Source organism: Urocampus carinirostris, chromosome 11 (genome assembly GCF_059441175.1).
Source record: "Urocampus carinirostris isolate Australia breed hairy pipefish chromosome 11, RoL_Ucar_1.0, whole genome shotgun sequence".
In the NCBI taxonomy this organism is placed as follows: domain Eukaryota; kingdom Metazoa; phylum Chordata; class Actinopteri; order Syngnathiformes; family Syngnathidae; genus Urocampus; species Urocampus carinirostris.
The window spans coordinates 12,424,985-12,438,301 of NC_142359.1; the positions used below are offsets into that span (position 1 = coordinate 12,424,985).

The following is a 13,317-nucleotide window of genomic DNA, read 5'->3' on the forward strand; positions in this document are numbered from 1 at the left end:
ATACTGTTTTTGTACACGGCTGACATGTTAAGATTTTCTTGAGACCTCGTGTGGTTTTTGGCTACTGCCCGGATAATAAAACGTGCCAGGCTGTAACGCATAGCAACTCTGCCATACTTTTCTCTTTTGTTTGCTACACAGTAGTACCTTCCAGGTCACCTCCACTAATTGCGTACCAGTCAAACTTTAATGACTAAAATGTGTGCAAAATCAGATGCTTACCTGAAAAGTGGATTATTTATGTCAAATATTCTTGAAGGGACTGCAAAGTGCTTGTTACAACTTCGCTCCATTTCTGTCACGACCAGAACAGAATTAAGTCCCAGATGCGTAACGTTCACCACAAGATCCGGTGCTCGCTAAACGCGGGAAGCAAGCCGCTCACAGAATCGGATCGTGCCCCGAATGCGGAAGTGGATCTTCCGGAGTGGGAGATCATAGTGTCGTAGACGGAACAAAAGGTCGCTAGCCAGGACAGGAGGGGCGGGAGATCAAAACGTGGTCGCGGTCAAAAAACAGGTCGAAGCTGGAGACAAACGGGGAAACCACGAACCGACGGGATGAAAACGGGTGAAAAAAGCGGGACCGACGGGAGTCGGAGTAAAAATGCTTGCCTTGTAGAAACAGAGGTTCGCTGACAGACTAACAACAGGCAAGTGAAAGGACTGAGCTTAAGTAGGACGGGGAACCAATCAGGAAGCCAGCAGCGGCTGGCGCCAAACGAGCAGGCCTAGGTGAAATTAATCAGTCATTATGACAATTTCTTAAGATAATCCTCAGTTTTTTTAAGACCTTCTAGTTTTTTTGTTTTTTGCTGCTGCCATTTTACCAATCATAAATGTAAATGTCCAAATTCAGCTAGAAGTAATCATGTACAAGAGCCACTGCTGACACACAAAATCTTATTTATGGGATTTTGTAAACAATGGCCAAAGATAATGTGTAATGAAATTAAATAATTGTTACTTTAGGTAGACAAGGAGTCGTATGTTAAAAGGTCACACCTCAATATAATTCTGATTTTTTTTTTTGCAAGAAATGATATAAAATGTAATCAAAATGCATTGTTAGACAAGAGTGTACATTCAGTTAAAAATTAGGGTTCGATTAAAATAGCGCTTACGTTATTTTTCAGGTTTATGTTGGATTCATTTAATACTGCAACACAAATATTTTACTGGTGTTTCATTTACACCACATTTAGATGGTAAAATGTTCAATGTACAGAAAGGATAACCTGTATTTGGCTTTTTTAAATCCTGAATTATTAAAATTTTACTTAATATAGAGACTAGTCCATTCCAAATATCAGTGATTTTAGATCACACTTTAGATTTGTTTTGGTAATATAATCATATTCTTCAAAACTGATGGCTGCTTTTCAATTGTTGATGTTGTAATAGGCTCTGCTCTAAGTTCTATTGCACTTTGACTGAGAGTCGATATTTTATAGATATATTTATTATCCACATTTTTAAAAAATAAATGCATAAAGGCAGTTGACATCTATTATTTACTTTTCCAAACTGCAGTTTTGACTTATGGATTGTCGTAATTTACTATTAACAATGCCAATTAATTCTCTTTTTAATAGCAGTACATACTTTGGTGGTTTGTTAAATCTTGTGGCTAGACGAGAGCAATGTTTAAAAAAATATAATCATTACTTTCATGAAATAAGTCCATCTGATGTCCTCTGTTTGTTTTCTTTTTTGAGGCGACATACTCATCTTTCCTTTCTTCTCTTGCAGGTGACTCATCTCAAAGCGGTAAGTCGAATCATCTTACTCATTTGCTTCCTCCCTGACAGTATTTCCTTGTTGGTTTAATGTTGTGATTTGTGACAGGCCTGCCCTAGTTGGAATTCTTGCCAAGGGACATGACCTCTATGTCCATATATTTGCCTGAAATCTTAGAAAATGCTTGAATGTTGAGGTTGTATTTTCAAGGATTGTGCTCAAATTGGGTGAAGTGCTTGCAAATGGTTGAAAGTGTTGCCGTGTTTCACAACAAGTCTGCTGAAAAATGACGCCGACACTGCTCTCTGGTGGCTTCGTGATTAACAGAGGCTGGTATTAGTTTGTATGTCATTGTCAGATGAAACTTCAATGCCTCCTGCGGGTCCCAACCAAGAGGACGGGTGCATCTTACACCTACTGAAGAGATATTTTCTTCCTCATGCCATGAGGCTCTTTAACTCCACCCGGCGGAGTAAAGGCCCACATATAACCACACCCCCTTCATTGCATATTACCGTATTTTTATTGCAGTGTGTATTTTATGTAGCACTATTGAAATACTCTATACAACACGCTACAGTGGGTATTAGCACGTCACATTGGGTATTTGTATATTGTATTCCTTTTGCTTTATTATTGTATTGTTCTCAGTGCAGGGATGTTGCTGGAAATGTGAATTTCCCTGCGGGGATGAATAAAGTATCTATCTATCTCTCTCTCTCTCTCTCTCTCTCTCTCTCTCTCTCTCTCTCTCTCTCTCTCTCTCACTCACTCACTCACTCACTCACTCACTCACTCACTCACTCACTCACTCACTCACTCACTCACTCACTCACTCACTCACTCACTCACTCACTCACTCACTCACTCACTCACTCACTCACTCACTCACTCACTCACTCACTCACTCACTCTCACTCACTAAACAGGGCACTAAGAAGTTTGTATTAGTGCAAAGATTATGCATTAAGTGGCCATTTATTACGGGCCAAAGGAAGGTAACGTTTCCCAGTGGTGAATTGTAATGGGAAAGAAATCCTGCTACTGAAAATGTAAGCTAGTATATAAGTATATTACCGTCATTTGTACCCAACAATTATATGGGGATAGATTTATCTCCAAAATAAACATATTCATGGTTGAACCCAGTTTTAAAAAGCATATGTCTTGATAAATACACATGTAAGTGTAAATATACAGTTATACTTGTGGCTCTTCAGAATACATTCATCACACCAAATTTCCTCTTCTAGTGGTACTTGAGAAATCAGGCAATTGGCTTTGAGAGTCCTTACAAAGTGCTTGAATTTGGCCATAAATACAGGTGTACGAATCTTGTTCACTCTTCCTTCTCATATTATACATACAGCATTGTAAATAGGGCTGCCATACACACTATTTTTCCGATGTAATATTTTAATTATTTTGTCAATCGGGATTCAGATGATTACAATTTTATTATAATCTCTGTTTTGTTTTTTCTTAAATATAGTTGATCTTAGGGCAGCACGGCGGCGCAGTGGTTAGCGCTTGTGCGGCACAGTTCATTTCATGGGAACCTGTTGTGGGTTCAAATCCAGCTCCAGACTTCCTGTGCGGAGTTTGTATGTTCTCCCCGTGCTTGCGTGGGTTTCCTCTGGGCACTCCGGTTTCCTCCCACGTTCCAAAAACATGCATTTCAGGTGAATTGGCCGGTCCAAATTGTCCCTAGGTGTGAATGAGCGAATGAGTTGTCTGTCCCTGTGTGCCCTGCGATTGGCTGGCAACCAGTTCAGGGTGTCCCCTGCCCACTGCCCGATGATTGCTGGGATGGGCTCCAGCACCCCCGCGACCCTGATGAGGATAAGCGGTACGGCTGATGAGATGAGATAGTTGATCTTCTTTTATTGGAATCTGCAAAGATTTTCTAATTAGAAGCTGAATAACAGGTTTTCAGTTATTTCTATTTTGAAATATATCAAAACTATGAATCACTTCTAAAAGTTGGCCATTAAATTTATAACTGATTAAACAAAGAAGTTAGTTTTTGCACCTCTCTTAAAAACAAGTACAGGTATCCCTCATTTTTGCAGGGGTTGCTTTCCAAAAAAACCCAGTCAAAACCTACGAAGTAAAAACATCAATTTATTTATTTAGATTCAAATCAAAAATATTTACACACACATAGTGTTCAGATCCACAAATATGTTTGCGATTACTTCCAGATCTAAAAATAATCAATGTTTTAATAAATCCACACACAACATTGAAAATTGCTTGTGTAAATCGATGATGTATTTGTGGCTCTGCAAAATAGATTATACACTCCGGATTTCTTTTTTAAATGGTACTGAAGAAATTGGAAAATTGGGTCGAAAGTCCTTAAAAAGTGCTTAAATTTGTATGAAAACCTCTGTTAACTACCTCTATTTGACATCCTTCGTACTTCCCAACATTTTCCAGAATCATCCCTTCTTCAAAATGATTGTTTCTATGCGTTCACTTAGAGCACACAGAGGTGTTTACCATTTTCTATACGCAGTCTGTGACAACATTAAATTCCCCCTATGTCCTTTAGCCTCAAGCTGCCGTTTTTCCAATGTAAATGTAAATTTCTGCATTCGAGCAATGTCCCTATTATGTGTTTCATTAATTTTGTTTACAAGGTAGTCTCTCGCTGTGTGTGGATTTCGTTTCGTTAGTATTTTACGAGACGTTATATGCTGACACGTCACTACATAGCCGCTTCTTATTAGCACACCATTTGGATGGCGGAGGGTGCCAAAAAGACACAGGACGGGCAAACTAATGAAACGCGTCGGCGCCTTGCTCAAAAATGTCGAGAAAATGAGATGAGCTCACTTGAAAGCTCTTGCCTGCAGCCATTCCGCATTCCGATTTTTGCTGATCTTTGTTTTTTTCCCTCCTATTATTATTTTTTTTGTTCTAATCAGGTTCTACTTCATCTTCCCTATGAAAGTCTAATTGTATGATTTAAAGCAATTCACTACGAGTAATAAGCCAAAAAAATCTTACGCATCACATATATGATATTTCATATTCAATTATGGATATCAAAGTCAGAACACGTTATAAATTCATCTGTGCTCTGCGGGATGAGTCACATTGGATACATTCAAATATGCAAGCTGCCAGAGTCTTGCTAGAAAATCTTCTGAAGGAAAGGAGGAAAATGCTGAGTTTTTCACTTTTACAAATCAGGGTAACATAAACCAAGGAAAAAGGGGTTAATTTTACAGTTTCACAAAGAGTAGTCACATGAGATTTAGAACAAGCTACCACAGCTACCACAGTGTCTTTGGAACTAACCTGTTGGGTGGTGTGTCTTCAATGAACCTGATATGTTGAAAGTTTAGTAGCCATTCAAAATAACTAGAGGAAAACGGAAGTACTGTCCCAAAACCCTCATAATGGCAAATTTCAAATCTGTTCTAAAAGCCCTCCCTGAGCCCTTTCTTTTCATCATGAAGGAAAAGGTTCTCCGAGTGTTTGTTATGATGTCGTTTTTCCTCCCTGCGTCCTTCATCTACTCCTTTGTTTTTAAAAATAATGACTCTGGAATTGAGTAATTCTGCTGAGGTATTTTATTACTATAAAACAAAGTACAAAAAAAAAAAGATAAAAAAACTACGAAAAAATCAAAACAAAAAAAATACAATATAATGTCCTGAGTATATTCTGGGCTTGTCCACCCAAAATGGCATTGAAAACCCATGGGGTGATATTTCATAAAATACCAGTTTGGTTTTAAGGATGAGTCAATGTGCATAGTGGAATTTTACTGATTTATGATTTACCGTATTTGTAAATGTAGGCAGATAAGCTAGATCATTGAAATATTGATCATGCCCAATTTCGTTGTCACAATATGTTAACCCATTTTGTAACAATGACAATAAAGGTATATTATATTTTGTTCTAAATATATTCTAATATGAGTGTGTTCTAGCAGACACTCTCAAACACAGTTGGTTTAAGATCAGGCGATGGTGTAATTGTAATCCTGTGCAGTCCTTTGAGACATTTTTGTGATTAAAGGCTATACAAATAAATGTGACTTGACTTGACCAAGACACTTAATAAGTGCAAAAAATGCTTTAATCGTTACAGACGTTCAAAAGCGGTGCATTACTTTGGCTGCAGAGAGCCAACGGCGGCGTGTCCCTGCACAACTGAAGCTGTTTTCAGCAGCGCGGTTTTACACTCTCCTCCGAGTTCATTATGTCACGTTTTTTGGGATAATGTCAACATTCAAAATAGCCACTATCATATACTGTAGTTAGATAGCAAGTGCAAATACAGTATTTACTACTGTGACAAAAGAAAAGGCAAATTGGATGAATACGGCAACAGACTCTTATCATTGGCGAATAAAACGGCTGTATGAGCCATCTCTTGGAAGCCGGTTCCCTTTGAGATGCCATTTTTTTTCTTATTAGTCAAAATGCATGTTTTAAGGAATTCCAGGCTGTAGATTTATGCATATTTTAATTTATGTTTCCTTTGTGTGATTTCCAGTGTTAATGTTTGTTAATTTTGCTATATTTTTCTCCTTTCACATCATTCATAATAATACATAATACACAGTAATATATAGGATTAACAAACAAAAACAACCTAAAGAGCCATTTGTATGAGAGAGAGATGGCTCTTTTTAGTTAGCCAAGCTGAAAAAGTCCCATCCCTACAACGGACCATTCGAGTTAGACTTAATTCATTAAACTCACATTATATTGCTTGCTACTGATTTTTATTTTATTATACTATTTTTGTTGCACTTTAAGTGTAGGACAAATTCATTTATGATGAGATGCTACAAATATTACAAGGTTCTTATACACAGCCCATCTGTTCTTATCTATTCAACTCAAATACTGCCCTGAAACTTGTAAATTATTTGATATACAACAAAAAGTAACAGAAACAGTTACTTTCTATGGTAATGAGTTACTTTTATGATAAAGTAACTCTGTCACTAACTGTTATTTTAAGAAAGAAGTGAATGGTTTAACTAATTATTTTTCTTTGGGTTGGAACAACACTGGTAACTTCATTACTTTCCAATTATTTTTGGATGACAACTATGTAAAATATACTTATAAAAGACAAAATTAAAAAAATATAAATACAAATACTAAATTGTGTTCAAGATAGAAGAAAAATATAACCTTGAAAAGGAATTAGAGGAAACCATGGTCAGGTAAATTGCATGTAGTCTTACATACAAGTGCTTAAAAATATATAGTATCGTTTATGACGCAAAATAAAACTTTCTCTTTCACATTACAGAGAAAATATGCTCTGTTTTAGTTCACATTAAGAGGCAAATATTGTGTTAAATAGTGTTCACTGTCTACATTTTAAACAAAGTCCCGGATGTCTTGTGTCCAAGTTCGAGTTTTACTTGTTTCAAGCGAGTATGCCAAAGCTCTTGACAGTATTCAGATTTACAAGGCTAAGTAAATAATTCTCACAACATAATAATACGATTGTACAGTGAATTTGAACATCATTTAGCTGCAAAATACAAAAAAAGAAGCCAATCAATCATATTTACTACATGTTCCTGATCACATCACTAGCACGGAACTGTGCTACCCTCACAGAAGTGCAGGCTGGCGCCAATTCAATAAAATGAGTGCTAAATTAAAGAAGAGATAAAATGCAGTCAAAAAGAAAATTGCCTTTACCTTGAACACAGTTTATAAAGTGGCACCCTGTACAATTCGCAATTAAAATTATGATACATAATTTGTTTTCCCGTGCATTGTGTATGCATAGGTATAGATTGTAATACATTTGTAAAGTATTTTAACCCCTTAACGTTCCGATGGCCCACCGGCGCACCGTCAGATTGTTGATATTCAAAGTTGTGTCTTCACAATGTTACCAGTCCATAAAATATGTCATGCCACATATCATTGTAAAGCTTAAACTCTTTATATTCAATTCCAAAATAAACTAATAACAGAAACATCCCGATCAGTCTGAAACAAGATACCCGGGAACTGTAAAGATGTTATTACTTATCCATAAGTGCTGCGGAAAACTACTCATGACATAATTCCCCGCAAATCTTGTGTTGTTACAGCCACGAGAGTCCAGTGAATCCAACATTGTAAAATATTTACTCCAAAACAGACGATAATGTCAGAAGTAAAAAAAAAAATATATCAGCCTAAAAGCATTCTTAAAAAATGAACAGCCTCATCAGATGATTTGCAATACTACCGTTAGCCTCTGACCTTTTGATTGACACCACTCTTGGCCAATTGCAAGGTCCTTAGCCTGTGACAACATAAGAGGGCCTAAATTGAAAACAAAAACAAATCGGGACCTAATTTGGCTTCAGCAATCCATAGCCAATTGTGAGCGATTCAAATGTAGATTGACGCATTGGTTAGCCAATAAAATTTCCGACAAAATAGGTTGTAATGAAATTAGAGCCGAAACATATGCGCCTGAAAGCAACCTGAGATACATTTTTACGCATGATCATTTTGCGCAAGTGTGCACAATCTGTGATTAACTTCTGGAAAGAGAAGTCAAACATTTGCAACTCTTTCACAATGTCTAAAAAGTGGCCAAAGTAAATCCCCATAAGCTACCTTTTTAGGGCCGTGAACTGTTCATGTCCTAAAGGCCACTTTTGGAAACACCTCGACCTACCATTAGAAGAATGTGTATAATAGATTGTTTAGTTTTTCAGACTTTATTAAATTTGAGGCTTCAAGCTATTGTCTCACCTGTTTTCCAGCTAAGATGTCCATGCTACACTTATCTGCAGGCATTTGATTGGAAAACAAAATAAAACAAAAAAAACAGGCGGAAATAAAAACCTTCTATTTCTGTGTGTTCCAACTCAGATGACTTTCTGTTAGCAGCAGTGATTATTTCAGTTTGGCTCAAAATGTTAGTGTTACCTTTCCAAAGAGACCAAAACTATCGACAGTATACTGTACAAACTGCTTAAGGACATCATTCATTTACTTTGGGTACGTCTTAAATTGGGATTTTAGGCACAATTAACAGAAGGGAGAGGGGTTAACCCAATTTACTTGTAATTTGGCTATGTCTGTCTATCAGTAACTGTAACTGAGTATAATTACATTGTTTTTGTATACTTATCACATACTACCGTTCCATGTATTCTGTTACTTCCCAAACCTCTTCACTAGTAGGGCCAGAATCTTGTGAGTCACCAGGCGGAAAGCAGAGAGAGATGTAAACATCTTCTTCTGCTTCTGCTGCTCAGAACATCCCAAAACGGCGAGTTGACGATTAGCATCTCTCAATTCCCTTTCATTCCGCCTCCCGCTCGCTGTTCCTCAATCGCCGCAACAGGATTGGCCGACTCGTCTCAAGGGGACCCTCAGCGAGACTCGCATCCGCAATTTGGAAGATGAAGCGAATGAGGGGGGGGATCTGAGCTCCGAGCTGGGTGGAGAGCAGCACTTAGCAGAACACATTGTTTTCCTCGGAATTCTCCCTAAAGAACGGCAGCAGTCAGACAAAACTCAAAAACAAAAGTGACTCTGCTCGGAGCTGTTTGTTTAAAAATTCCCAACATCTGCTATTATGCGTTGAGCCACAGTTGGGGAATGTATTTATTCTGCTCTCAAAGCGGCTTTATTCTTAGCTAACACAGGCCTGGCAGAGGCGAGGAAGATCCCTGCTGTGAATCGAACATTCCTCATTTATGAACCACTTTCATCACCTTGATCGGCAAGAAAAAAAAGTATTCGGCCTCATAAAAGTGGCCCATTATCCAAGCAAATCTGAGCGGTTATCTTCCCTGCCAGCTGATAACCGGCCCCGATCTAAAGGGCCACAGCCAAATAACCGAGATGCTGAATTTGCGTAGCTGATTGTGCTAATGAACGTTGTAGCGCTCAACTGGTCCAACTTGAGGACCCATCAATCCACACTAATTACGAGTTGCGACCCAAATCCAAAAAGAGAATACACTTCTACAATTCATCAAATGAAATAATCGTGCAGTATAAAGCAGAAATAACAGAACATATTCAACTTTTTGTCAAAACACAAAGAGACTAGAAAAACCAGGATGTACCACCGTATATACTCACATAAATGCCTTCATCAAATATAAGCAACCACCTAAAACTGCTTTAAAATAGCCACATACTAAAATATATTTGCAACCAAAATATAAAACATGCACCTAAACATTAATAATAATTTGATTGTGTAGATAATAAAGATTATTATACTGGTAAATGGAAAAAAATATTTAAAAAAATAACTATATAACTCAGGTGTGGGGAACTATTTGGAGTTGCGGGCCACATTGGGTTAAATCATTGGGCCAAAGGGCCGATCCTGGAGACTTATCCCAGTATTTCATCCATCCATACATCCTTCTGCACTGCTTATTCTGAGTAGGGTCACAGGGGTGCAGGGGCCCATCTCAGCTACCTTCGGGCAGTGGACACCCTGAACTGGTTTCCAGCCAGTCAGAGTGCACATGGAGACACCAAACCACTCTCACGCTTATTTACACCTTGGGATAATTTGGACCAGCCAATTACGGTAACCTACCATGCATCTTTTTTTAGGATGTGGTAGAAAACAGAAGTTCATAAAAAAAAAATAAAAAAAAATTCTAAATCATCGTCCTCTGTTTCCAACAAGTGAACTTTGCTAAATCTATCATAAAAGGTGCACTTTTTTTACTTTCAGAGTCACTTTCCAAAAACTCAAACAACAGTCCCGGCAGACATGTTAGCGTATATTTTCATTAAAATCCGCTGGAAGTTCAGATGGAAAAATGACACCGTTTATGAAACAAAAGCACCAAGGCAATAACAATAACTTTCAAACTGCTACACTACAGCATTAGCATCCATGAGTACTTCCTTAAACAATGTCTTGCACGTGATATTACATGTTCTCTTCTGCTCAAGCGGGATGTGGTGGGGTTTAGAGACACATACGGTGCGCTGCGCTGCACAATTTCAATACTATCTGACAGTTTTATGTGCACCTGATGCTGGTAAATATACGTTACTGTAGTTGTTTTTTTAGCAGTTGCAGTTTTGTCGTATTTTGATTCTATTTCGATTGTATTACTGTGGAATTTTTTTTAAGTATTTTTATAGTTGTATTTTCTTAGCATTTATGTAGTATTTGTGAAGGATTTCAGTAGACTTTGTATTATATTTACAGTATTTTTGCAGAATTACTTTTGTTGTAAATTCACTGAATTTCTGTTGTTATATTTCTGCAGCAATATGTTTTTTGTATTGCTGACATATTTCTGTAGATTTTTTTTTAAATTTTAGTATTACCCTAGTGGTATTTTTGTGGAATATCCAAATTAGTATTTTGCAGTATTTTTCATAGTGTTTCAGTTGTGATTTTGTAGTATTACTGTAGTAGTATTTTTGTAATATTATAAAAAAACACTAAAATTGTTTTTTTTTTAATAAAATCTATTCTAAAATGAGATTATCTACCTTCTGCTAGATAAGATGTGTTGCTTATTTTAAGAATTGTTTTTCTTGTACTTGACAAACAAGGTATTTTTTATGTTGGAATAAGGACTATTTTTTCAAATGAGCTAACTTCTTTGCCAATCGAGTGATATTTTTATCCGTGTAAAGCATCAAAACTGCAAAAAATGCATACATAGTTCATTGGTGTAAAACTATGCAAATCTTTGTAATTATTTTTTGGATTTTATTTTTTCTTGGTCGATCAAAAAAAAATTCTAAACATGAAAAATATTATAATATTAATAGTGCAGATAATGTTTTTTCTTATTTGTTTAAGTTCATTTTATGTTTTTTTAACCAAGATCATAGACACAAATTATGCTAATTGTCCTTTTTCAAAGTTAAAGTAAAGCTATATACGTCTTAATACCACACTTGTGAATTAAGGTCATTATTTATGTTGCCATCGGTAGAAAAAAAAAACATATTTAGGTTTCCCAAGTAACTGCTTAAAATGTCAACTATTTTATTTGTTTTACCCTGAAAGCATGCGTGGGAAAGCATACATAATAATGGAGTTTAAAAATAGCTTTTGTTCAGAAAAAAAAAATAATTAAATGTACTTGAACATAAATAATAAAAAGTAAAATATTCATTCAATATGGATTGCAAGTCAGAACGTACTGTTTCATAAGACTACACCTGCTGCCAAAAAATAAAATATTTCTGAAACATTTTTGTTTAAAATAATGTGAAAGAATACATTTTGTGAAAACAGGGCAATCAAGCATGATTGATTAATATATTTAGCATTTAAAGTATAATTATAGGTTATATTTGTCGAAACTAAAATATGTAAATTAACTAAAACTGACACTAATAGGAGTTCAATTATCTTTGTGTCTTGTTCACGAGTGAGGGTAGGATGGAGCGGGAGATCGACAGACTGATCGGTGCAGTGTATGCCGTCATGCGGACGCTTTACCTGTCCATCGTGGTGAAGAGGGAGCTGAGCCGAAAGGCAAAGCTCTCGATTTACCTGTCGATCTACAATCCTACCCTCACCTGTGGTCATTAAATGCGGGTCATGACCAAAAGAACACAATCCCGGATACAAGTGGCTGAAAATGTACCTCCGCAGGGTGGCTGGGCTCTCCCTTAGAGATAAGGTGAGAAGATCAGTCATCCGGGGGGGACTCTCTGTAGAGCCTCTGCTCCTCCTCATTGAGCGGAGTCAGTTGATGTGGCTCAGGCATCTATAAGGATGCCTCCCTGGACACCACCCACGGGAGGTGTTCCAAGCGTGTCCCACTGGCAGGAGTCCCCGAGAATGACCCAGGACACGCTGAAGAGACTACGTCTCTAGTCTCGCCTTGGAACGCCGGGTGAACTAGATGAAGTGGCTAAGTATTGGGAGGTCAATGCTTCCCTGCTGAGGCTGCTGTCCCCACGATCCGACCGCTGATAAGTGGAAGAAAATAGATGGTTGGATGGATGGATGACACTTATAGAAGTGACGCACAAAGTGGAACCAGACAGTTGCCAGTTGTTCATTTACCTCAACATATTCTAACTTTCTAACAAGTTGAAAAAACAAAACATCGTAAACCGATTGAAATGACTGCATAGATGTGTACTTCATGATTTGCCACTGGACACTTAACCTGAATTCATGATAGTTGGATGGAGAGTTTTGCTGTGGGAGAGAGAAAGGTAAAGGGGGTAGGCAGGATGCTGCCCCAAAGTACAATGGAAAGCCACTATCTATAAGCAGTTGACTTATCTATACTATTAATATTAAAATACTAAAATACTGGTCCACTAGTGATCCAAAGAGCCAAGAAGAGATCCGCAGGTTTGAGAGCGTTCTCCATTAGGGCCCCAGTGCTGTGGAATGCTCTTCCCCATGAGATTCAATCTGCAACCTCAGTGGAACTGTTTTAATATAGGCTGAAAACACAGTTCTATTATATAGCATATGAATAACCTATATTTTATGTTGACAAAATCTGTGTATTATTTGTTATTGCAACATCCATTGCAGCCGGGTCATCCTGGAAGGGGGATACCTCATGTGCGGTCCCTTCACAAGGTTTCTTCATTTTCCTCATGTTGAGTTT

General features: G+C 37.4%; 1 protein-coding gene across 7 annotated transcripts in view; it reads left to right on the forward strand.

The window, feature by feature from the left end:
• Positions 1-13,317, forward strand: part of nrxn2b (neurexin 2b) — a 631,720-nt gene that overhangs the window by 210,750 nt on the left and 407,653 nt on the right. For all 7 annotated transcript variants that reach the window (XM_088347971.1, XM_088347972.1, XM_088347965.1 and 4 more), the window contains one exon: positions 1,752-1,769. In XM_088347971.1, coding sequence (XP_088204097.1) covers positions 1,752-1,769 — 18 coding nt within the window. The remainder of the gene's footprint in view (positions 1-1,751; positions 1,770-13,317) is intronic.